Here is a 27,448-nt window from a genome sequence, read left to right as displayed (position 1 = left end):
TTCATAACTTGAGACAAAATGATTTCACTTCCACGTGGGATTAGGTATCATTTGATATTTAAGTACTTGGGATGGCTTGGGCAGTTCAAAAGCTTTCCATTTGACCCTATCCACAATAACTACCATAGAGGTTGCTGAAAGGGCCCATATAGGTACCAACTCCCAAGAGCCTGATGTTCTTTCCCTTGGAGTCCTGCCTGAAAAGTGTCCCATGGACTGGGGGGCCCTACTAGGCCCATGGGGGGGGGGGGTCACCTGGTATAGTAATAGCCTGGCTACCAGTGGCCAGAAGCCTCTTATATACAAATAGAGCATGAAGCTTTAAGGAATGCCTTAGACTTGAGTAGGACTGAAAGGACTTCACAACTTTTAGGTTGGACTTTGTAATACTGTTTAACCTGAACCCTCATAGGCTAAGGATTGGTTGCCTCTGTGTCAATCCCATGTGTAGGAGCCATATCCAAAGCTAAGAGGGTCAGGGAAGGGGTACTGTGGGAAGTTTGAGGAGAAACTAGAAGATCTGGAACAGATGTTGTGAAGAGTGGGATAGTGACTTGATTAGGAAGTGGAATGATTATCTTGCTGTAGTGAGGGCCAAGAAAACTCCAAATGGGGTCACAAAAAGTCAGACACAACTCAAATGACAACAAAAATATTTTCAATAAATTTTAAGTTCATTTTAAGGAAGCTAAGTGACACACTGGGTAGAGGGCTGGGTCTGGAGTCAGGAAGACCCAAATTCAAATCCAGCTGCAGATACTAGCTGTGTGTAACCTTGGATGAGCCATTTAAGTTGTGTGCCTCAGTTTCCTCAACTGTAAAATGGAGAACACAATAGCACCTACCTCACAGGGTTGTTGTAAGAATCAAATAATATTTGTAATAGCACAGTGCCTGGCACATAGTAGATACTAGGTAAAGGCTCTGACCCCCACCCCCAAGTGCTTGGCAAACCTTAAAACACTACATACCAGATTTCACCACATATCACCACCACCGTTTTTGTTTGTTTTTTTCAGTCTAAAAATTGGTTTATAACCTTTCATCATGGTATAATAACTCAGTTCGTTACACCGCTTAAAAAGTAAACAGCAGCAATGTATGAGCCTAGAATTCTCAGCACACGTGCATTGTCAGTATATTTTTCTTTTTTTTTTTTTGTTTTGTTAGGCAATTGAGGTTAAGCGACTTGCCTAGGGTCACACAGCTAGTATGTGTCAAATGTTTGGTCTGAGGTCACATTTGAACTCAGGTCCTCCTGACTTCAGGGCCATTACTCTATCTACTGCGCCACCTAGCGGCCCCTGTCAGTATATTTCTGAAAGCTGACTTTGGTGGTTTGTTTAGAGCGCTGCAGTATTGTTACTCAACTGAATAAAGAGCTGAGGGCGCAAGGGGAACAGATGGGCTGGCAAAGCTGCCATGAGTAAGTCCCGTGATATGGTATGGCCTGCATCTTCCCAATTTTAACATATTCATGAGTATTCTGTGCATCTTAATCTTGCACCAAAGACAGTTTAGTAATAAATGATTTTTAAGTAATACCAGCACAATTTAAAAAAAAAAAAACTTCGCATAACGATCACACACCAGTTTTTGGCAAACAAAATTTGTCATAAAATCTGCGACAATTATACAATGAAATTGAGTAAATGCTAGCTGTAGAGGCCTTATCTTATTCATCATTGTATTCTCCATAAGTTAGCATAGGTGTAATTTAGTTGCATTCAGACTCAAAAGACCTAAGTTCAGGTTTCTCTATCACAGCAAAGTTGTATGGACTCCTCAGGCTGTTTCTTGCTCTGTTAAAGGGATAATACTTATATCTATTAATATTTTCCCTATTACAGTGCTATTGTGAGGCTCAAATGAGATGATAAAACCAATGATAAAGACTCTTTGTAACCTTAAATTGTTACGTAACTGAATTATTACACTAACCTACCCCATAAATATTTGTTGACAAAAAAAGAATCAAAATGTTTATTTTTGATCCTTCCTAAAGGAAAGGAAAGAGAACAAAGAAAGCTATCAGGTATACGTTAATCTCTATGCCCAGGGTGTTGGGCCTAGAGTCAGGAAGACTTGAGTTCAAATACTGCCTTAGACAATTACTAGCTGTATGATCTCAGGAAAGTTATTTAACCTCTGTTTGCCTCAGTTTCCTCAACTGTAAAATGGACATAATAAGAGCACCTACATTGCAAGGTTGTTATGAGAATCAATTGAGATTATTTGTAAAGTATTTAGCGGTGTCTGGTACATAGTATGTGCTATATAAATGCTTATTCTCGTCTCCGATTAAGGACCTATTATATGCCAGGCATTATGCTAAGCACTAGGGATATAAAGGCCAAAAAACAACCAAACCAAACAGTGCCTTGCTCTAAAGAAGTTCACAGTCAAACGAGGGAGAAAATATGCAATAACTATGTACAGCTGACATTTACAGGATAAATTGGAGATAATCAACAGAGGGAAGGCACTAGCATTAAGGGAGATCTGGAAAGGCTTTTTATAGAAGGTGGTGCCAGGTTGAGGAGTACCTTTTATTTTAGAGTTGTGAAGGCACTAATGGGGGCAGCTAGGTGTCGGAGTAGATAGAGAACTGGGCTTGGAATCAGGAAGGCTCATCTTCATGAGTTCAAATGTGGCCTCAGACACACTAGCTGTGTGACCCAGGGCAAGTCACCTCACCCAGTCTGCCTTAGTTCCTCATCTATAAAATGAGATGGAATAGGAAATGGCAAACCATTCAAGCGTCTTCGCCGAGAAAACTCCAAATGGGGTCACGAAGAGTCGGACAGCCTGAAACGTTGGGCAAACTAAATAACAACAAAAGGTGCTGATGAAGGGTTTTTAGTTGAGGAGCTGTGCTTTAGGAATATCATTTTAGCAGCTTTGTGACAGGATGGATTGGAGGCAGAAAAGATTGAAGGGAGGGAGGCCAATTAGGAAGGTGAGTCTAGGTGAGAAGTGATGAGGGCCTGAAGACCTGAAATAGGGAAGAGGGCCTGTGGGTAAAGAAAAGTGGGTTAAAGTGAGAGATGTCATAGAGGCGGACATGGCTTGTCACCTGGTTGTATGGGTAGACAGTGGCAGGAGAGAATAAAGAACGACTGATGTCGGGAAACTAGGTGACTGCCCTTAATGGAGGTGCCCCATTGGGAAGTGTGGAAGAGCGTTTTGAAGTCCTATTTCTTGGGTTCCGTCTTGTCCCTCTGATATCTCTAGTGGATTAGACATCATTTCTCCTTGTAAATAACGCTATTACCTTTCCCCCAATCAGACTGTTTCCTCAGGTCCTAAAGCTCCTTAAAGTACCCTCTTGGCTTCAACCCAAAAAAGCCACTTCCATCCTTGCCTACTCCTCCCCATGGATTTGGTTTCCTCGGCTTGTTCCCACCTACGACCCTCGAGGTCGTACTTCCATTTCCGTTTCCGTTCAGGAAAAGAAAGAAGCCGATTCAGCTGCCAAAGAGGCAGACCGAGGGCCTTGAAAGGTGGAGCGAGGATAGAGACTGCATTCTGATTGGTGCAGAGACCTTCGCTTCCCCGTTCTTCCTCTTAATTTAAGGGATAGTGCTAAGCTTAACTCTTGGCTATGCCTTCGATGGGAAGACCAGAGTAGTCTTTCACATGGTAACAAGGGATAGGACGTGGCCGTACCAACCACTAGGACCTTCTCGAAAACAGTCCCCATAGCAACAAAGCAGAAGAACTCTAGCCATTCTGGAAGTTGTAGTCCTTTGGTTCCCTAGGCGCAGGCGCACTTTCGAGGCTCGTCTGAGGATGCGCGCGCGTCCCCGTCGCCATGATTGGTTCTTCACCCCGAACCAGTTCCTTATCGGAGGGCAGTCCGGGTCCCAGTGCCAGGTATTTAATGACCCGGCCCGATCCTTGACCCCGCCCCGAGCCAGAGCTGGGCGGATCCGGAAGGGATCTGGGACCGAGTGAGGGAGGGGGGCTGGTTTAAGATGGAGAAATCTGGTGTGTGTGACAGACTCCCGTCAGAATGTCGTCCCGAAGCTGTTCGGGCCGTCGGACGCCAGCGCCTTGTGCCTCCCGAAGCAGGGGGGCTTCGGCGCGTGCAGGGACAGACCCTGATTTCTTCCACCTCGTGTGTGCAGCGCCCCCGCTGGCCCAGAGCCTGAAAAACAGTGGCGCCCATTAGATCATCTCCTCCATCCTTAGAGCACCTTGTACTCACTTGTATGCCCATGTTACACCCCCGGAGAATGTAATCTCCATGAGATCCGGAACTGGCTTGTTTTTGTACCTGTATCCCTAGTGCCTTGCATATATAGTAAGTGCTGTTAAATGTTTGTTGAATTAAATTAGATATTTTATGAAAGCATGAAACTCATCAGGTGCCCATTCGTTAGCCTGGCTCTCTGGCTATCCCTTCAATGCTATGTAGGAATTTGAGGCATTTTGAAGAATTTGATATTTCTGGTCTGCTAATTTTATCTTCTCTCTGTGTCCACAGCAGTCCTGCGTAGAATCTATAGTTATCTAGCCTGGAGCTTCAGAGGAAGCGTTCTGCTGAAGAGACAGATACCTCAGCCCCTGAGTGAAAATCTCAGATGATATGACTTTGCCTCTAAGACCCTTAGGCCTTCGGAAACAAACAGGAATCAGTCCCAGAAGCAGATCCATTTGGCCTTAGACCTTTGGCAGAAACTTCAAGAGGGAGCTGGTCCTTGAGTGGTTGATGAATTTACAACCATCTTGCCTGGCTAAAGAGGACTGGAGTGACTTAAGAATATCTAGAATAGGAAGTGTGACTTTCAAGGATCTGACCCAAATGCTTGGGGAGAAAGGTGAGACTAAAAAGAAGTGTGGAGAAGAGATGTGGATGAGCCAGAGAAAAGGTTATAGACCAGTTGCTAGGGTTTTGTCCCTGTTGAAAAGTAAACATTCTTTTTATCTGGAATTACCTTCCTTTTTAGAAAGTTTATTCAGTGAAGGAGGTACCATACTTTCTGGATTGGGATATTGTATGGGAATAAAATTCTCCCCAGCATTGCACTCTTACTCCACATTTGACAAATGATGATTCTGAGAAGGGACCAAAAGCAGAGTATTCTAAAATCCTTCAAGAACCAAAGCCTGGGATAGAAAGAATGGAAATTTCTGAGACTGTGAATCCTGAAACAAAAGCATATAGCCAAACACTTTGGCTTTAATGGGTGCTCTGCAAGATAGTAGATATCATATTTATAAAAGCTTTCCAAACTGAGCTTCAGCTTGTCTGGTTGAACTTGGAAGTGAACTCTGGCTTGAGACTATGATTGTAATACCTAGAACCTGCTAGGACCATAAGCGTGGAATGTAGCCCAAGCTGATATTAGTCACACATATTAGTTGTACATATCTTGTTTGTACATATTTATTTGCTGATATCTCCCCTGTTAGATGGTGTGCTTCTTGAGGACAAGGACTTTTACCTCTTTTTGTATCCTTAGCACTAAGCACAGTACATGGCACATGGTAGGCATTTAATAAAGAATTATTGACTGACTGACTGACTGACAGTATCATGAATCCGTTCTGATCCTGACTAGCAGATGGGACTTCTACTGGGTTCCATTTGACTTTTCTTTCTCTCCACAAGGTGTGTGGAAGTCACAGTCAATTGCACATTGAAGATTTCTAGTCTATTGAGTGTGGGAACCACAAGGCCAGAAAATATCTCATGATTCCTTCCTCTTCCACAGTTCTGTCTTCTCAGAAATATGCATTTATCCAAGAGGGAAACATTGAGGAGCAAAGAAAGGCCTCTGAATTCCTTACAGCCAGGTTCCAGGTGAGTTGAGAATTGTTGGTTTCGGTCTTTTCCCCTTCCAACTCTGACTCTCTCTGCCCTCAAATGGCATCTCCTGTTTGAGGATAGAACATTTCCTTCCCGCACCTAGGAGTATGACCCATCCAGAAGGGAGCTCCAGTTGTTCTGTTCTAGGAGACTGGAAATGTGGCCATCTTATATAGTGCCATTTCACAGTGACCTCCTCCTCCTCACTAGGAATCTACCACATATAAGGTTATTCAGTTCTACTGTGTGCCCAGTACTGTGAGCTTGTGAACAAAAAAAAAAAAGAAAGAAAAAGAAGAAGCAAAAGACATAATCCTTGTCCTCAAGAGCCTTGCACCTTTTTTTTTTTTTGTCAAGGCAGTTGGGGTTAATCAACTTGGCCAGGGTCGCACAGCTAGTAAGTGTCCTGTTTCTGAGGCCGGATTTGAACTCAGATCCTCCTGACCCCAGGGCTGGTGCTCTATCCACTGTGCTACCTAGTTGCCCTGGCCCTGCACTTTCATTGGGGAAAATATGTAGATGGAAAAAATAGATATTGATGTACCCTTTCTAGAGGCAATATAATATTGACTGATTACTCTTCTCAGAGCAAGAGGTAGAAAGAGGCATTGCAGAGGGCTGGGAAGGAAGGATAGAAAATGATAGGGGAAGGTAGATGAAGATGAGAATATGTGCTTCAGAGAATGTAGAACTGAGTTGGCAGGATAAAGTTCAGAAAGACAATTCAACAAACTTAATCACGTGCAAGACTCTAAATGAGGCTCTGGGGAAACAAATATTTATATTACACAGGTCCTGCTTTCAAGGAGCTCACAATCTAATGAGTAAAAAGAGAAATACACCAAAACTTTTGATTCAAGAAGGAATGAGGTTGGTTGCAAAGGAGAGATTTGGGAAGAATGAGGAGGGGAGAGATCACTTTCCTTTTTGGTTTAAGGAGGGGTGGGTTCAGGGAAGGCTTTATAGAGGAAGCATTAATTGATTTTTAGTCTTCGAAGGAAGAGAGGTACTTCAGTAGCTGGAGAAAGTTAATAAGGGTAACTTAAAAATCTCCTAGAGCTTATTTCAGTTATGAATTTCTTAATCTGAATTTGGTTGTAACTGAAATCAGAATTGTTTCTGTAAGCTACGTAAAGAAGTCACTCATCATATGTCATTTAACCTCCTGTCTGTGTATAAATAAGTGTAACCTCATGTGCTAAACTAGGCTGAGAGTAACTGAGGGGCCTCAAACCCATCAGTGAGTTAGGGGGGTGTCTATCCCAAGCATGTGAAGACATCCCTCAGCAGAATGGGCAGATGAGTATGATTGGTTCCAACAGCCATGAAAGCAGGCACTGTGGAGTGCTTAGAGGTTAGTTAGACATTGTAGACACCGAGGTCATCCACTGCATCCTGAGCCATCACCAGTTGTCTCGACTTTTGTCTTGCCACTGGACTCTGATGACGCTGGAAGAGAGAGTGAGGCCAATGACTTGATGCAACTTTGCCTCACTTAAAATCAATTTATGCATCTGTCAAAAGATATCACCCATGCCATTTTACCATTTTTACCTACCTCAGAGTCCTGTGGTGACAGGCAAATGATGAAGCAGTAGGTGCAGATGCACTGCGAGCTGTAGTCACAACTCTGCACGAAGGCAGCCCAGGCCTTAGAGTCATCTACTCACTGGACTAAAGCAGCAGTGGGATTCGGTGTGAGTAGTCTTTTTTAAGACTGCACTACTCACCTCCTGGTGTGAGGAAGGGGCTAGAAAAGGTGCCCTAAAAATTGTCTGCTTTACGTAACCTGCTTATTACCATGGCAGGTGGAGATCTTCTCTGTGGTCAAAACACAAAAAAATGTGCAAAAACTTTTGTGAAGATGATTCCACCCACCATTGGTACATGGAATGTGTTCACACTTATGTACAACAAGAAATCCAGTGGACTTGAAAGATGAGCAGCTCTTGCTCTGTGAGAACTCAGGTATCACATCCAAATAGCAGCCCTGAATGAAACAAGGCTGACAAATGAAGGCTAGCTTACCAAAATCAAAGCTGAATACATGTTTTTTTCTTGAGTGGCTGCAGTGATGGGGAGTGCCATGAAGCTGACATAGGTTTCATAATCAAAACAATCTGGTCATCAAGCATGTATGCCTGCCAAAAGGAGTGATTGCTCTACTTACAGGAAAGCACCACACCACCAGTCATTAGTGTGTATGTTCCCACCATGACACTGATGAGGTCAAAGAAAAATTTTATGAAAACCTGAAGACCCTTATCATCAGTGTGCTGAAAGATGACAATCTTATAATTCTGGGTGACTTTAATGCCACAGTAGGCACAGATTATTAGACATGGCAGAGAGTCCTTAAGAGAAACAGCAACAGCAATGGTCACAAGGCTTGTGTGTCTCATGGCCTTCTCATCACCAACACTGTATTTCATTTACCTAAATGCAATAAAACTATGAATGCATCCTCATAGCACACATTGACTTTTAATAGACTATGTCTTTCTGGGGCAGCTAGGTGGCACAGTGGATAGAGCACCAGCCTTGGAGTCAGGAGGACCTGAGGTCAAATCCGGCCTCAGACACTTGACACTTATTAACTGTGTGACCCTGGGCAAATCACTTAACCCTTTTGCCTAGCCCAAAAGAAAAACAGACTATGTCTTTCTAAGGAGAAGAGATAGGATGTGAGAGTGATGAAGGTGATGTGATGTGTGGCACAAAGTGCTGGACCAGTCATAGATTTATCCTCTCCAAGCTAAACATTCACATTCAACAAAAGTGGTGGCAAGGCAAGAAGACTACCAGAAGACTTAATGTCAGTGGATTGGCGTGCTTCTCTCTATGTATACAGTTTGTTGCTAATTTGGAGGGAAAGCTGAGTCAACACAGTTGGCAACAGCAGAGCAGAAAAGGAATGGAAAGCTTTCAGAGGTTTGGTATACAGCAGCTCATTTACTCATCTGAGCCAGAACACTCACAAATATCAAGATTGGTTTGAGGAGAGTAACAGGGAAATTCAGAAGCTGCTAAACAAAAGACAAGAACGCCACCAGGTTTACCAGCAGGATTGTTCATCCATCCCTAAGAAGGCAGCATTTAACTCCAGTGAAAGTAAAGTACAAGCAAAACTTAGAGATGTGCACAATTCTTGACTCAGTAAGAAAGCAGATGAAATTCAGTTTTATACAGATAGTAACAATCCACAGCACTTTTATGATGCCGTGAAGGCTATATATGGGCCAAAGATCTATGGTGCATCTTAACTACTCAGCTCTGATGGAGTCACTTTGGTTAGTGATCAAGGATATGTTCCTGGAGAGATGGGTTGAACACTTCCATGGTGTTCTCAACCGACCATCATCAACCAATGCTGAAGCCATTGACCATATACCTCAGGTTGAAGTCAATCCCTCTCTAGCCAAACTTGCCATTAGATTCCTCTCATGTGGCAAAGTGCCTGGTACTGATTTTATTCCAGCTGAGATTTATAAGGCAGGGGGTCCACTGCTCATACAAAAGCTGACAAAAATCTTCTGAGTTATATGACAAGAGGAGGTTATCCCCCAGGAGTTCAAGGATGCTCAATGGAGCATTGAGGCATTTCTATAAAGGAAAAGGAAATAAGTTGACCTGTGACAATTACAAGGGGTCGTTGCTGGCAAGATTCTTGCCAGAGTCCTCCTTAATAGGCCCCTTCACCTGAGAGATGGTCATCTACCTGAGAGCCAGTGTGACTTCAGAAAGGGCCAAGGAGGAATTTACATGGTGTTTGTTGACCAACAACTCCAGGAGGAATACTAAGAGCAGAACAGATTTCTGTACACAACATTCATTAATCTGACCAAGGCCTTTGATACTGTCATTCATTTGGACTTGTGGTAGATCTTGGCAAAATTTGGTTGCCCAGAGAAGTTTATCAGTGTTGTACATCAATTCCATGATGGCGTGCTTGCCCTGATTCTGGATAATGGCTGATGCTTTCGAGCTTTCCCAGTCACCAATAGGAAGATTCTGAAGATCACCTGGCAAGATATGGTACCTGACACTGAGGTCCTTTCTTCAGCTGAATTTCCAAGCATTCATATTCTACTGCAGAGAATGCAACTGTGATGGGCTGGCCACATTGGTTGAATGCCAAACATACATTTGCCTAAAAGACTATGAGAACTCACACAATGCAAATATACACAGAGGTGAAAAGTGATACAAGGACACTCTCAAGGTGTCTCTGAAGAACTTTGGAATTAATTGAGAGACATGGGGGATAATGGCACAAGACCACCCAGCTTGGCGTGCGTGTGTCAAAGAACATGCTGTGCTGTTTGAGCAAAGCAGAATTGCAGTAGCTCAAAAGAACTTGAGATGCATAAATTTAGAGACATCTCTGAACCAAATGTTCATGTGGACTATTTGTGCCTGACCTGTGGTAGAGCCTACTGATAGACACACCATACCTTGACTCCAACATGGTGATTTCAGTCCTTTTCGAGCATGAAGAACAACTACTGCAACTATCATCCTATAACTCTTCATCTCTTTGTAGATAAACATCTTGAAAGGGCCTTTTACAATAGGTACCTCCATTTTCTCTCCTCTGATTTTCTTCTTAACCCCTTAATATTCAGCTTCTGACCTTATCGTTCCAATGAAACCAGTTACCAGTAATCTTTTGGTTGCCAAATCCAATTATCTTTTTTCAGTCTTCGTCCTCAACCTCTCTTCAGCCTTTGACAATGTTGGTCACTCTCTTTTCCTTGATACGCTCTTCTTTCTGGGTTTTCTCTTCTGGTTTTCCTCCTTCCTATCCAACCCAGGATGAACAGCCAAAACAGAAATGAGACCTAGTGAAAAGCAAACTTTTGAAGTTTGTAATATAACTTATTATAGAGAAGTTAATATTTCTGGCACTTAGTAGTTGTGATTTCTGAGCCTCACTTTCCTAATATGCACAATGAAAGTAATACTTTGACTACCTACTAGTGTTATAAAGAGGAAAGTATTTTGTAACTTTAAGTAGTATGCAAAATGTTACCTATTATTAACTGTATCATGTAATATGCTCTTAATTAAAAAAGAAGAGACTATTATTAACATAAGCTACTATTAAAACATCCAGGAGGTTTGCAGCAATATCATTCTCAATATGCTCAAACATTGCAACCCCACATCCACCCCACCAGATGTCCAGACCTATTGCTTTAAATGCCTATGATGTACACCAGGTTATTCCACTTATGCATGGCCCTAATATAAAATTATGGCTTCTAGCCACTAAATCCATGTTTGTATATATCTGGGCCCCATAGGCTTTTCCCAGTAACTAAAGATGGATAATAGTCACAAACAATGATTTTAGGAAGTCCTTATCATCAATACAGAGGTATAATTACCCCTACTTTTTTGGGCCAGAAAAAGAATGGAATGCCGTATGATGACCACAGGGCCCAGATAAAGCCCTTTCATAAGTGGTCTTGATTATATTCTCCCAGTACCTGTCACTCCTTTTCATTTACTGCATAAGTGGCAGCAGGTTGGAAGGATGATCATGCTTGTGTCCCAGGAGAACAGCTAGGCTCTTTCCTAATGAAAAATCTCTTTCAAGACCTAGTGTTCTTCATGTATTATCCAATAGTTTCCTGAGGCAAGGCAACTGCTGCTGAGGTTGATTCTTAAAGGGGCTTGAGAGCCTTTTCAGGGAAGGTACATCATTGCATGATCCAGTCTTAATGTAGAGGGAATTTGTGATGCTGCAGCCATTGTAGCCTGAACACAGTTCATACTGTATGCATCTTGACTTTCCCCCAAGACTATCTGGCCTGAGTGATCTCCTCACCTGTCATGTTACATAGCCTTGTTATGAGATAATGTAGTATGGCTGTTAAAAAACAGATAAGTCTTCTACTTTATTAATACGTCTACAGTGGGGCAAATAGGTGGTGCAGTAGATGGTACACTGTACTTGGAGTCAAGAAGACCCAAGTTCAAATCCTGCCTTAGACACTTAATACTATGTGAAACATGACATGTCACTTAACCTTTGTTTACCTTAGTTTCCTCAACTGTAAAGTGAGGATAATAATGGTACCTCCCTCACAGGGTTGTTGTAAGGATCACATAAGAGAATATTAGCAAAAAAGTGCTTAGTACAGTGCTTGACACGTAGTAAAGGCTATACAAATGCTTATTCCCTTCCTTTTCTCTTCCCTATGGTTCTGAGAATAAGGAAGGGAAAAGATAGACCTTCTACTGTGTTGTTTCTTGGTCAGACTTTATGTAGGATATCATGTTCTGTTCTTCATGACATATTTTAAAGGAATCATTGATACACTAGAACACATCTAGAAGTGGGTGACCAGCATGAAAAAAAGTCATATGAGAAATTGTTAAAGAAACTAGAATGTTTAGCCTTGAAAAAATTTAGTCAAGCTATAATAGTTGCCTTCAGTTATTTGAGAAGCTGATACATAAAAGATCAATTTGATTTATTCTTTGTCCTTCCAAAGGAGACAGCTAGGAATAATGGATAAATATTCTAGGGAGGCATATTGCTGCTCAATAGAAGAAAGAAATTCTAACCTTTAGAGAATCACAAAGATGCATTGGGCTGCCTTATGAGACAATGACCTCACTGAAAAATTCAAGCATAGGTAAGATAAAGATACTTGACTGGAGGTAGATGTTATAGTCAGGGTTTCTTAACTTATGGTCCATGAACTTGATTTTTAAAAATATTTTGAAAATTATATTTCAATATAATGTATTTATTTGTATTCCTATGTAATTAATTTTATGCATTGAAAAGCATTATTCTGAGAGGGATTCATAGGCTTCACTGGAACGCCAAAGGTGTTCATGACACGAAAAAAAGATTAAAAACCCCTGTTGTAGTGAGTATTCCTCTGTTGACTAGAAGGTTGTATCAGATGGCCTCCAAGATCCTTTTCAACTTCATAGCTCTGTAATTCTTTTGTGAAGTCTTCCTTAGCTACCTAAACCCATATGGACTTCTTTTCTCTCTCCTGTGTACTTAATATCTATACCGTGCAGTTTAGCACTTTAATAAGTAATGTCTTGTCTTGTTCTACACTTGTAACATGTGTATGTTTTTCTCCCAGTTAAAACTAAGTCCTTTGAGAACACTATGTCTCAACCATATTTTGTACTTCTTATGTGATCAGAAAAGGTACTAGAAGGTAATTAAATAGTAGCAAATTAAATAATTTACTTAATTTAGAATAATCAGTTTCTGGATTACCATAAAAATTTAATAATCCTGTTTACTGCTTTTGATGCTGCCAACTTTCTCCGGTTTCATTCAGTGGATTTCCCTAGGTTAAACAAGGATGTATTTATTTGTCATTTCAGGAATCACTGACGTTCAAGGATGTGGCTGTGGACTTCACCCAGGAGGAATGGCAGCAACTGAAACCTGATCAGAGATACTTGTATAGAGATGTAATGCTTGAGAACTATAGGAACCTGGTCTCTTTAGGTAAGGGAGGCTTTCCTGTGTATCTAAGCACCAACATTTCCATTGAGCACCATTTTTTCCTAAGTTACCAAAAGTTATGATGCTTCTGACATGTGTCAGAATCCAAAGTTCAATGATCCTATATTCCTAATCCCTTTGTAGCAAAGAAACAGAGTACACCTTTCCAGGGAAAGATCCATATTTTGTACAGTAAGAAAAAAGTACTCTTTATGTACTGGCTATTATGTTATACCTTTCTTATATTTCATAGGTCTTGAGGAAAAAGTTTTGGGGATTTTTCTGGAATAGTACTTTTTTCTAACAGAAACACTCAAATTTTTTGTCTTTCTATATGGACAGGACATCAGGTTTCCAAACCAGATGTGATCTCCCAGTTGGAACAAGGAGAAGAGCCTTGGACAGTAGAAAGAGAAGTCTCCACATATTCTTGCCGAGGTAGGTAAGAAAAGGAAGTAGATGGAGTGTTTATACATAACAGTTATGACAGTCAAAATCTAATAAATTATAGAGTTTTATAGTTTTACAGTTGAATGGTATCTTAGAGGTTATTTTGTTTAATGCAAGAACCACCAAATACAGGAACCCCTAAGGCAAAGAAAACCAAGATAAAGAGAAAGTCTGCATTGAGGCAGAAGACATGTTGGGGCCAATGAAGAGACTTACATCTAAGTCTCCTAGTTTTTTGTCTGAGGTATAATTTTCAGACTCAAGAATATGGAAAGAAGTGATTATGTAACTTCTCTAAAAGATCTAAAAGTCCAGCCTTTGCTTGATCATTTCAAGGGATAAAGAGCTCATTACTTTGTGAGGTAATCTCTTCATTTTAAGACAGTTATGATTACTAGGTTCTTAATATTGATCTGAAATTTGCCTTCTGGAAGCTGCTTCTTATTTACTGATCCTAATTCAATCCTCTGGAGCAAAGCAGAATGTCTTCTACCTGTTCAGCCCTCTATCTCATGGTGATAACTCCCAATATAGACAATTCTGTTGTAATTTATAGTCTTGCTTAAATTATTTGCCTATGTTCTTACCACTGTTATGTATCAGGGCTTGAACCTGTAACTTAACTTCCTAGCTCCAAGGCCAGCCCTCTATCCTCTACAATATGCTACTTTTCATGTAATTATAATAAAAGCATAGAAAGGAAAGATCAAAGCAAGGAGTCAGAGAAACTTTTTTTTTTTTAACAGTTGAACATTTGTTTCCTAAGGAGTATTTTTGTTTGTTTCTTGGGAAGAGGAATAGACATATTCCAAGTAAAGAGAATAGGATGAATAAAAGCTTGGAGTGAGGAATTACTTTAGTATCAATCAGCAGGCATTTATTAAATCACTACTATGTCGGGACACTGTGCTTAAGTGCTTGGAATACCTTCTACAAAGAAGCCTTTCCCAGGCCTCCCTAATCTTAGTGACTTCCCTCTGAGCTTATCTCCGGTATATATCTTGTTTGTATGTTGCCTCCCCATTAGTCTGAGAGCTCCTTAAGATAAGGGACTGTGCTTTTTTCATTAATACTTCTTGACTTGACATAGATAAAAAACCATGAAGAAATCTCTCTTCCCAAAGAACTTATCTTTGATTGGCTTTTTATAACATCTATTAAATGTGCCTGGAACTGTGTTAAGCACTGTACAAATATTATCTCATTTGATCTTCACAACAAGCCCCAGAGGTAGGTACTATTGTGTTCCTCATTTTACAATTGCAGAAACTGAGGCAAACAGGTTAAGTGACTTGCCCAAGGTTACACAGTAAGTATCTGATGCTGGATTTTGAACTCAGGTCTTCCTGACTCCAGGCCCAGCATTCTAGCTACTGTGCCATCTATCTACCTAGTATGTAGATGTATAAGAAGATACAGAGTAAACATACTGTGTATGGAATAAATATAAAATAAGAGGTCATTAGAAAGGCAGGACATTAGTAATTGGGGTAGGAGGGAGGGGTGCGGAGAATCCGGAAAGACTTTGCTCTTGAATTGCATCTTGAATGAAGTGAAGGATTCTGTGAGGCAGAGGTAAAAAGGGATTATATTCCAGGCTTGGAGAATGGCCAGTACAAAGGCACAAGTACAGAAGAAAGTGCTATGTATGAGAGTCAGAGAAGAGGCCAGTTTGGCTATACTGTAGAGTCTGGGAAAGGGAATAATTTATGAGGCTAGAGAGATAGGATGGGGTCAAGTGGCAAAAGCAAAATAGAGCAGTTGATATTTTATCCTAAAGGCAATAGGGACTCAGTAGATTATATTGAGTAGGGAAGTAACATGATCAGATCCATGCTTAAGGAAAAACTCTTTGGCAGTTATACAGAGGATGCATTATAAAGAGACTTGAGGCAGGGGGACCAATTGGAGACCATTATAATAGTCTAGGCTATAGCATGTGGGAGATAATTAAGAGAGTGCTTGACTAATAGTATTACTGTCATAAATTATAATAGTTGATTTTCATATAATGTTTCAAGGATTACAGGGTATGATTCATATATTATGCTAGTTAACCCTCATAACAACCCTATCATGTAGGTATTATTATTTCCATTTTACAGATGAGAAAATTGAGGCTCAATGAGGTTAAGTGACTTGTGCATTATTATACTGTCTTTTTCTTTCCACTTCTACTCCTAATACCTCTGACTAGGGCATGCCTCTTGAGAAATAAGAGTAAACAGGTAATATGAGGCCAATTTGTGAAGGATTTAGACTTCCAAACTGAAGACTGATCTTCATGTTATAAGCAATAGGAAGGTATTTTAGGATTTTCATTAGGAGAGCAACATCGGCATATGAGGGCATTGGTGGCAACAGTTCACAGTGGTGATCCTGGTCAAAACAAAAAGGAAGTTGTGTAGGGCTGCAACTCCAAGCTTTTTATCTTTATGCTAGCCAAAAGTCTGAGGATAGCTAGACGTAAAAGATTCAGAAACTCAAAGAAGAATAGAAAAGGCTATGCTCAGTGGACAAAGTGAATTTTGGCAATCAGGACCAATTCCAAGAAAACAAAACAAAAAAAAGAAATACCAATGTTCAGAGTGTAGTGGTGATACTGATCAAAAGGAGCCATTGGTTTTCCCTCTCCATCCTTGTTCCCACTGAATATAAGTAGCCCTGATCCCAAAGGCATATTCATGAAGACAGTGCAATTGAACAGAAATAGGATCACTGTGACTGCAAAAAGGCCTTAAGTATGGTTAAAGGAGCTGTAGGAGTATGCTTATAGACAGGAAATTATCTTTTATGAAGGATTTCTTTGGTATCAGTGTATAAAACTGATTGGAAAGGATAAGACCCAGGAGATTAGTTAGGACTCTATTACAATAACCAGAATATGAGTTAATGAAGTTTTAGACTCAGGTTCTACCTGCTTCCCATAATCTTGATATTTACTCTTAGCCATAGTCTTTCTCTTTAGTCTTCTCCAACAGTCACCTTTCTTGCTTTCTGCTCTTTATCAGTAGATCAAAATTGTTGAATTGTCTGTGCTCATTTTACGTATTGGATCAGTTTTTCTCCAACTACTTATGTTCATGTCTCACTACTCCTTGACACATTTACTATTCTATCTCTAAATTACAAATGTTGAATTCAATATATAAATGTTTCCAATGCCACCTATATTTATTCTCATTATTATTATCACTTTTACTCTTCTCACTTTAGTAGTTTCTTTGATCCCAGAATAGGCAACAGGGCACAGTTGCATTTTTTCTTTCTTTTTTTCAGACTGGGAGACCAGAAATAAAACCAAGGAGTCAACTCTAAAGCAAGACATTCCTGAAGCAGAATCATCCCAGAAAGTGACATTGAGAAAATTCACAAGGGATGGTATCTGGTACCCAGAGCTAGGAGAAACTGATTCTCAGTTTGGAATAGAGCAGAATATCAAGGAGGCAGAGCTGAGACAAATTACAGTTTCCCAAGCAAAAATAATCCCTAGGAAGACAAACTACAAGTGTAATGAATATAGCCTGGTTGCAGAACAAATTGTTCCTTCAAAAGATATCACTCATAAATGTGATATATATAGGAAAACCTTCTACTGTAATTCACAATTAATTGAACGTCAAGAAATCTGTTTAGAGAAAAAGCTCTTTGAGTGTAATGAATGTGGGAAAGCTTTTAGTAAAAGTACAATTCTTAAGAACCATCAGAGGATTCACACTGGTGAGAAACCCTATAAATGTAATGAATGTGGAAAAGCCTTCAGACTTCGTGGAAACCTTAGTCGACATAATAGAGTTCATACTGGAGAGAAGCCCTATGAATGTAATGAATGTGGGAAAGCTTTCAGGCTTCGTGGAAACCTTAATCAACATAAAAGAATTCATACTGGGGAGAAACCCTATGAATGTACTGAATGTGGGAAAGCCTTCAGATTATATGCACACCTTACTCAACATAAAAGAATTCATACTGGGGAAAAACCTTATGAATGTAATGAATGTGGGAAAACTTTCAGATTGCAGGGACATCTTACTAAACATAAGAGCATTCATCCTGGAAAGAAACCTTATAAATGTAGTGATTGTGATAAGACTTTCAGTAAGGGTTCATTCTTGGTGAGTCATCAGAGAGTCCATACTGGAGAAGAACCTCATAAATGTAATGAATGTGGGAAAGCCTTCAGTTCACGTGCAAGCCTTACTCAACATAAAAGAATCCATACTGGAGAGAAACCATATGAATGTAATGAATGTGGAAAAGCCTTCAGCCAGAATGTATGCCTTACTCAACATAAGACTGTCCATACAGGAGAAAAACCTTATGAATGTAATCAGTGTGGGAAAGCCTTCAGTCAGAGCAGACACTTAAATCGACATCAAAGAATTCACACAGGAGAGAAACCATATAAATGTGATGATTGTGGGAAATCATTTAGTAATGGTGAATTCCTTAGGCAGCATCAGAGAGTCCATACTGGAGAGAAACCCTATAATTGTAATGAATGTGGAAAAACCTTTAGACTTCGTGTACACCTTACTAGACATAGGAGCATTCATACTGGAGAAAAACCCTACAAATGTAACGAATGTGGAAAAACCTTTCGTCTGAGTACACACCTAACTCAGCATAAGACCATTCATACTGGAGAGAAACCCTACAAATGTAACGAATGTGGGAAAACCTTCCGGTTGAGTACAGACTGTACTCAACATCAGAGAATTCACACCGGAGAAAGACCCTATGCATGTAATGAATGTGGGAAAGCATTTTGGGACAGGTCATCCTTTACTAAACATCAGAAAATTCATACCGGAGAAAAACCCTATGAATGTAACGAATGTGGAAAAGCCTTCATTCAAAGTTCATCCTTTATTCAACATTGTATTACCCATACTGGAGAGAAACCCTATGAATGTAGTACATGTGGGAAAGCCTTCAGCCTTCATGCAAACCTTATTCGACACCAGAGAATTCATACTGGAGAGAAACCATATAAATGTGATCAATGTGGGAATGTCTTCAGGCACAGTTCAACCCTGATAAGACATCAGAGACTTCACAGTGTAGAATAATACGGAATTTAGTGAGTGAAGGGAAAGCTTTTGTTAGATGTCCCTTATTCAGATACCCTATGGCCGTCATGTCAACAGCTGTGATTTTGTTTGGTGTGTTTTCATAAGACATATACTTCCTTTCATATTATTCACCCATTGTAATTCATGTGGAAGAGGAAGTAGCTTGTTCTGCTTGGTCCCAGAGAGCAGGCCTAGGAAAAGTGGTAGAAAGTTACAGAAGTGGGGCAGCTAGGTGGCACAGTGAATAGAGCTCTGGCCTGGGAGTCAGGAGGACCTAAGTTCAAATCTAGCCTCAGACACTTAACACGTACTAGCTCTGTGACCTTGGGCAAGTCACTTAACCCCAATTGCCTCACACACAAAAAAAAGAAAGTTACAGAAGCAGGATTTTGCTAGTAGTAAGGAAACATTTCCTAACAATTAAAGCTATCTCAAAGCATAATCAACTGGCTTAGCAGAGCTCAGGTTTCTGTTCACTAGAAGACTTCTAGTAAAGCTTTGATGGCCATTTGGTGATGGGAGGATAGTGATTGAGGTCATAATTCTTCATATATGGATTGACCTAGCTGGTCTGCAAATTCTCCTTTCAATATCAAGATTCTGTGGTCCTCCTACCTATCTCTCCCTTCTATAAACTATAGCTGTAAAAATAATATTTCTAGTCCATTGGTGAGACCATGGAGACCAAATAATGTGGTCTGACCACATCATTTCCAAGCTATTAGTTGTTTTACTCTCCTACCTCTTTTCATTCATACATACATTCCATCTTTCATGCCTGGAATACATTCCCATCTCATCTCTGCCATTTTGAAACCCTCTTTTTCTTTTAAAACTCTAACTCTGATGCCATTTTTTTCCTCAAAGTCTTCCTTCCCCAATCTCTGTGACTAAAAGCCACCTCTCAGTCTTCAAAATTTCTTAGACATTTTTTCAGGAATCACTTCTGTATCCTTATCACATTTTACCTTGTATCATATGTCCCTGTGTACATGTCTTATTCCTTTTATTATATATTGTAAGCTCTTTGAGGGCAGATATTGACATTTTTCATTTTTGTATACTCAGAACTTAGCACAGTACCTTGCACATAGTAGGTGCTTAATAAATGTTTGTTGAATTTAATTGGATTACCAGGGTTAGTGATACCAAGTATCCATGATCCGTGATCTACCTTAGATTAAGAGCCCAGGTTTGACCCAGCAACGTAGCTAAATGTGGGATGTGGATAAGAAAAGGGGGTATTTAAAAAGGCAAAAGATAATGGGGACTAAATTAATGGAAGTTAATCAGGAGACCTCAGCTCCCAAGGGTACAAATGTATTGGACCTTTCATAGCAATATTTTCTATGGTAGCACTACCTACAACACATACACATACACACTTCAATGGGAAACCAAAACCATCCACCTCCCTCAGATTGAATTCAGTAAAGTAGATCTGAGTTGCTTTCCATTATACTTCTAGAGCAGCAGGATCTCAGTTTAAGGTTACATAAGAGTAGGAATAGCAAGGTGCTACGACCAAAAGAATAGGGTGGAGTTGACTAAAATCCTCTTAACTCATGATAGGTATGATCAAGAGTCCTTGCCTATAAGGGAAGAAAAAAATTCCAGGGAGAAAAACCATTGAATTTAACCTTTCATTTGGGGTGAATAAACCCAAGAGAGAGAAGGCTGGCAGATTACCCTTGTTGACAAAACTCTGAATAGAATTCGGAATGATTAGAATACCCATTAGCATAACTCAGCCCCCAAGAGGACATGAAAGAAGGTGCAGAGGATGTTGGATAGAAAAGTATTGCTGCCTAGAGTGTTAAGCAATAACAGATATATACAGGTTGTTGATCACTCTTTCCACCCTCCCATCCAATCCCGTGACTCTTTGCCATGCAACATTGTGCCACCCTCCTTCCCAGGAGGAAGAAAGATGGGTCTTAAAGTGGTCTTCAAAGGTACTTTCAGTACAGTAGTAATAATAAGGCACTGTAGGCTGCAGAGGTACAAGAGAGGACAGGTGACACTAAATGATGTAGTTTTCTTGAATTATTCCCTGTAGGGCTTAACTTGTGAGAAACAAATGAATTGAATATTGGTTGGTTGTATAACTATGACTATTATACAGGATGTCCCAGAAGTCATTGTGTAGTCTTAAGCTATTAATATTAAGCTTTCATAGCTTAAAACTGCATGAAGACTTTTAGGATACCCTGTATTTAAGGGTAACAAATAGAGGGAAGAGGGACTAATTTATCTTGGATCACCTCAGTCCATATTTGGGTAGTGAGAGCCAGTGGAATGAACACTAAACTGCTTGGGCTGATTGAGGTGCAACTGTGGTATAGCTGGAATTCCTTTAGTGATTTGTCCTGGCTGTCCTTCCCATGTGTCGTTTCAGTGCTTAGAGCTGTTCATGAAGTGTCTTTTTTGTTCAGGGTCATTGCCCATAAATAAACAATATGTACCAAAATTAGGGAAGTCAGCATTAATTAAAGTTAGTTCTATATCTACTGTAGTTAGTTGCACTGGTTATGCTTACCTCTTATTTCTTGTGGGCATATATGACAGGGCAGTGAACTTGAAGAATAGGTACAAGGACTAAAAACCACAATAAAATGAGCAGATTTTGTAAGAGAATTTTTAGGAGAGTTAAAGGAAATTTCAGAAGTCAGCATATTAGAGATGGGATACTTCTGAATGATGATGAAGTTAAGTTGTGCCCAATCTGGAGGGTGATTAAAGTGAAATGGAGGAATGGCAGACAATAGAGAGGGTCCAGGACCTGAAAGTCCAAGGTCTTAGAAAAGTCATTAGCATGAATATTGCTATCTCTTATGGTAGTAGTGGGGATGGGATGGAGCTAAAGATTGAGACAAACACTTATGGCATTGTAGAAAGTGGGAGCCTTCTCTGAAGGACAATAAATGACTGAAATGGATAATGTATTGGTCCAAGAGACCGGATTCTTTCAAGATCTGTGGAGAGGATTTATTTGGCACACTTACTACAAGAAATGAATCGTTTCATGGAAAGGAAGAAAAAGGATACACAGAGATTTGAGTTCCCATCAGCCATATAGCCACCCAAGTGCCAAGAAACTCCTGGGAGGGGAATTCACCATGCTTGTCTGATTGGGGGAGGGATTATGTGAAGGGAAAAGAATACTATATCATTTAGGCTGAAGACCAAAACTGATTGGCCATCCCATCTCAACCCACATCCTGATTTTTGCCTAACCTATAAGACAGCTAGTATAGATTGCTTGTTGCAGTGGTGACTGGTTAGGCTCCAGGGGACCTCCAACCTGAACTGCAAGCCCCATGCTAATAGTCCAGGTCATTAAGAGGAAACTTCTTTTCCTCTTTGTTTTTAGAAAAATGGGTACATAAGTTAATAGGTTATACTAATGCTGAATAATGGGAATAAAAATATCAAGTAAATATATATATATATATATATATATATATATACACACATATATGTCAGTGCAGTATGGAAGGTAACTGCCTAAAGGGTGTATAACTATAAGACATTTATGGATATGATGAAACTTAAAAGTTAATTTTAGAACAAGATGTACATGAATATGTGTGTATATACATATATATGCATATACTATATATATGCATATATATATGCACATTAGTATATATGGAAGATAGCTTTGCTACAAAATAGGATTTATCATCAGAACAGATATATTCACTTATCACTTCTTGATTAGGCATGGGTATCTTTATGTAGGTATGAGTCTGTTTATGGCCTGAGCATGTTATTTAGCTATCGCCTGGAAACAGTTGCAAAGCTTTAAGATATGTTATTCACACCACCACAGGTGAAGAAAAAAATAAAGAAAAGCTGGCACAAACTTCAAAAGAAAGTTGGCGTGTAATGGAGAAAGAATAATTGTTTCATAGGAGAAAAAAACAGGTTTGGGAAACTTGGGGAGCAAAGGAAGGAATGGGAGAAGAAAGATTAGCACAAAGTCACCTAGGCCAGGAAAAGAATAGCATTGTTCAAGCTGATGAAATTGGTTAGAAGTGTCAAATGTAACAGTAATTGGGAGTGAATACTGAGAAAAGACCTATGAGTCTGGGTAGAAGACAGTGACCTCCTAGGGAATAGTTTGCATAGACCGCTGGTAACAGATTGAAGCAGATCAGGAAGAAATGGGTGGAAGAAATTGCTATAAACTGCTTATTTAAAGGGATCAGGAGTAAAAGATGGGAGAACAATTAACATAGCACCTTAGGAGCTGCCAAATTAAAAGCAGCTTTGTTAGGGTCAGCTAGGTGGTGCAGTGGATAGAGCATCAGCCCTGAAGTCAGGAGGACCTGAGTTCAAATCCGGCCTTAGACCAAACACTTGACACTTACTAGCTGTGTGACCCAGGGCACCTAACCCCAATTGCCTCAAGAAAAAAAGGTAGTTTTATTTTCTTCTTTAGAGAAAGATGTGATTTGGCTCCACAAAAGCCAAAGTGCAAAGGAGTTAGCTTTAGAGAGGAAAAGGAAAAAAAACCCACTATAAAATAGAGATGTTATCTAGTTAGTTGAGGTATGTGAAGAAGCACATATTGTATGATTTCAGAGTTTGTGTGTGTGTGTGTGTGTGTGTGTGTGTGTGTGTAGTTTGTAACTTCTAATCCTTTGTAAATTTATGAATATCAGAGGTTTTGAGCTATATTCTTAGGGAAAGTGAAATTACCTCTGAGAATAGTATTAGGCAGATGATAATTACTTACACCTAGTGGCATTTATCATTACTTTCCTTTGTGAGACCTATGAATCACAAAACAACTGTCTGAACACCTCCAACTGAGTGGTAATATATATATTAGGGATAAGACCTGTGATTTCATTGGCATAGGGCACTATTGTTGAGGAAACTTCTACCAATTCAGGTCTTCACACTCTCTGAAACTTAGGGTCTTAGGGAGTTTTCTAGAGCACTGAAAGGATAAATGATCTGCTCAGGATCATACAGCCAGTATATATCAGAGGTGAGACTTCCAATCTAGGTTTTCTCTCCTTTAAGCCTATGGATGTGTATTTCTCATAACCTGGAATGTCTCTTCTTTTTAAAACCCCAGTGTTTGGTATGCCTCTCCAGTAAGCTGGAAATATCCTTAGATAGAAATTAGAATGTCTATGAATCACTAATATTCTTTGACTTTGTAGTGAGAACCAATCCTTATTTACCTTGATGTAAATTAGATTAATTTGGTATCTTATATGTCCCACGATAGAACTATGGTAAGCAACATGGTGCAATGGAAAAAGCATTGAATGTTGTAATGGAGAACCTAGGTTTGAACCCCAGTTCTCTCATTTATTGCTTGTGTGAGCTTGGATCATTCAACTTGATTCTCTGGGCCTCAAAGAATCTGCAAAACTGGGTGGTGGGAAGAATGCAGTAGACTAGGTAACATATAAGGTCCCTTAAAATCTGTAATCTAGGGGGAAAAACCAGTAACAATCCATTGACCTCCATTGTGAGTGTGAGTTCTGAGTCTATTTCTTGATTTTTAGAATTCAGATAATAGTTCTTTTACTACCAACTTTACTACAGGATTATGGTAAGTAAAGTGCTTTCCAATTGTTGAGTGCTATGTAAATGAGTTACTACCTGTATCACTTGCTTTCAATGAAAAAAAGATGGTATTATCAAAATAAGCTTCTGTGAAAGAGTCAAAGACATTTGCCAGCATTTCATTCTTATAACACTAAAACGTGTGTGGCCTACCCAATTTGCATTTCTTGGCACTCAAAATTCCCATAACGCAATGGTGCCTTTTGCTTGTTTAGTGGCCTAATACTGAGGAGTATGTCATACTCCTCACTCCCAAGCCCAACTTTGTAGAGAGTTTGATTCCTGGACTTTCTCCCCCAGAGATCCAAAATCAGTGGGAGGAGATAGCAGATGCATACAATTTCTACAGTTAGCCTTCAGTACAAAGTACAACTAACCTTGCCTTCTTGGGCCTAAAGAAAAATGTGATCCTGGTTATCCAGACCACAAGATCTAGATAAACAGTTTCCGTGAATGGTCTTGTTTGTATTCCCACAATTCCTGCCACTCCTGTTCATTTAAAGCATAGGTAGCAAGTCAGCAAGGCAGTCACAGATTCCATGGGGAACAGCTTGGTCCTCTCCTCAATGAAGATCTCTTAGGATTACTGATATTCTTTTTAGCCATTACCTCAAGGATTCCTAGAGAAAGGCAAGTACTACTAAGTGTGAGTTCTTGGAGGGATTTGTACTATAGTGACCTGAACATACCTTCTGTGGACAGGGTGACTACTCACAGGATTACCTGTCCTGAGTGGCCACCCTACCTTCCATGACATTCAATTATGAGTTCTTGTGAACCAACCCATCTGGTATGGTTGCAAAAAATTTAAATAATGCCATATTAGGCTTTATTAACATAAATTATGGTTTATGTTTAAACCAGAGTAAGGGAGGTAGAAGGCCCAGTGTATTGTTCATTGGTCAAGCTATATGTGGAATTTCATGTTCAGTTCTGCTTGCCACATTTCAAAAAGGACATTGATACATAAAAATATATCTAATAACAGGGTGATCATCATGAAAAATATATCATGTGAGGGATGGTTGAAGGAATTGGAATACTTAGCCTAGGAAAATAAGATTTAGCAAAGACATAAAAGCTTCTTTCAAATATCTGAGGAGCTGATATGTAAAAGATGGGTTTGACTTATTCTTTGCAGTTCCAAAAAGGAAAATTAGGAATAATGGGTAGAAGTTACCAGGAGGACTGTTGCAGCTCAATAACAGAAAGAACTTTCTAACATTTTGAGAGTCACAGAAATGGATTGGGCTGCCTTATGAAGGAGTGGCTTCACTGGAAATGTTCAAGGAAAGGTTGGATGAATACATTATCACTTAGGGAGAGATATAAAAATATTCCTTTTTTTACTGAAAGATTGCTCTAGATGACCTTTAAAGTCCCTTCCAACTTAAAGGTTCTATAATTCTTCTGTCAAGTTCTTATCTGCTATCTGCTGCCAAAATCCATGTACATTTCTGGATTTTCTAAATTCATATGCAATTAATGTCTTATCACACAATGTGGCACTTTACTAGATAATGTCTTGTATTCTCTAATTATGTAAGGGGCATGTTTTCCTCCCAGGCAAAACTGTGTGTCCCCCAAGGACATTTACTATGATTCATACTTATTTTTGGCTTCTATATAATCAGAAACAATGCTCAGTACATAATAGAGAGTTAGTTAAAATTTACTTTACTTTGGATACTCAGATCCCTGAATATTATAAGACTATACACCTTCTGACTCTGCCAACTGTCTCTAAGGACATGTCAATAGATGGTCCGAAGTTGAGCATGAATATGTTTGGCATTTCAGAAATCATTGAAATTGAAGGATGTAGCTGTGGACTTCACCCAGGAGAGAGTGAGCCAACTGGATCTTGATATGAAATATACCTGTATAGGGACATAATCCTGGTGAATTCTATGAATCTAGTCTCACTACATAAGTGTGGCATCCCTATGTGCTCAGCATCCATCTAACCTTTGAAATGCCTTCATTTCCTCAGTCGTTAAAAATTATGGGGCCTCTAGTGTCTTTTTGTATAGAAACTTGAAGTTCAGTTTTCATATATTCCTAATCCCTTTGGGACACAAACAGGGTTCTTTTGCTCCTGTTTATAGATGAAAGTCATGCACTCCATAAAAAATGAAACTAGGTCTTTTCCTATCTTTGATGCAACACATAGCTCATCCTTCTAAGATCCTGAAGAATAAGGATTTGGGACTTTCAGGGATGGGTCTTTGTCCCTAGCACAAACACCCAAGTCTTTTTTCTTTCCATATGAACAGGGTATTAAATTTCCAAGCCAGATGTGATCTCTCAGTTGAAACAAAGAAGAAAGTTTTGAATAGTAAAAAGACAAATCCCAAGAGGTACCTGCCCAAGTGAGTAAGAGAAAACCAATAATTTTTTTTTAATGCTGATCCTTCTTGACTCTTATGTAGCATTTGACACTGCTGACCATATTTTGATAGATATTCTCTCTTTTCTCAGGTTTCATGACACTGCCCTGTTTTGGTTCTCCTACCTATCTCCTCAGTCTCCTTTGCTGGATCATCATTCATGACCTGCCCACTAACTCCCACCTCTTCCCTGCCCTCCTTTTAGTCCAGGAGACTAACTACTAATGTGGAGCATGCTTTTTGGTGGAACAGTATTGAAAAAGAATATCATGGGAATAGATTTTGGAGGATTTTGAGTGCCAGCTTAAGAACTGATCTTCACTTTGTAGGCAGTAGGAAGGCATTTTGTGATTTTCAATAAGAAAGTAATATTGTCACATAGGGACATTAGTGGCAAGAGTCTGTTGCGATTAAAGGGGGCTCAGGACTTGACTGGGGGAGTGACATCAGGATGCCAGAGCTTGGGGCCTCTACGCTTAGCAAAAGTCTGAGGCTATCCTAAGGTCTGAGAACCTTAAAGTCAAAATAGAATAGAAGAATTCTCCTATCAATGAATAGACAAAGTGGTCTGTAGTCAGGGTAGATATGTGCCCACAATCCAGTAATTTCAGGAGAGCAAAATGAATGCCAGTGCTCA

General features: G+C 39.8%; 1 protein-coding gene across 1 annotated transcript in view; it reads left to right on the top strand.

Annotated features, from left to right (window-relative positions):
• The first annotated feature begins 4,210 nt into the window (after positions 1 to 4,210).
• LOC114047273 (zinc finger protein 850-like) overlaps positions 4,211 to 27,448 on the top strand; it is a 60,974-nt gene continuing 37,736 nt past the window's right edge. The window contains exons 1-6 of the mRNA XM_027868049.1: positions 4,211 to 4,306; positions 4,490 to 4,823; positions 5,721 to 5,809; positions 13,181 to 13,307; positions 13,647 to 13,742; positions 17,034 to 18,825. Coding sequence (XP_027723850.1) covers positions 4,715 to 4,823; positions 5,721 to 5,809; positions 13,181 to 13,307; positions 13,647 to 13,742; positions 17,034 to 18,825 — 2,213 coding nt within the window. The 5' untranslated portion in view covers positions 4,211 to 4,306; positions 4,490 to 4,714. The remainder of the gene's footprint in view (positions 4,307 to 4,489; positions 4,824 to 5,720; positions 5,810 to 13,180; positions 13,308 to 13,646; positions 13,743 to 17,033; positions 18,826 to 27,448) is intronic.

Source organism: Vombatus ursinus, unplaced genomic scaffold, assembly GCF_900497805.2.
Source record: "Vombatus ursinus unplaced genomic scaffold, bare-nosed wombat genome assembly UNPS02014786.1, whole genome shotgun sequence".
In the NCBI taxonomy this organism is placed as follows: domain Eukaryota; kingdom Metazoa; phylum Chordata; class Mammalia; order Diprotodontia; family Vombatidae; genus Vombatus; species Vombatus ursinus.
This window is presented reverse-complemented; position numbering and strand designations above follow the sequence as displayed.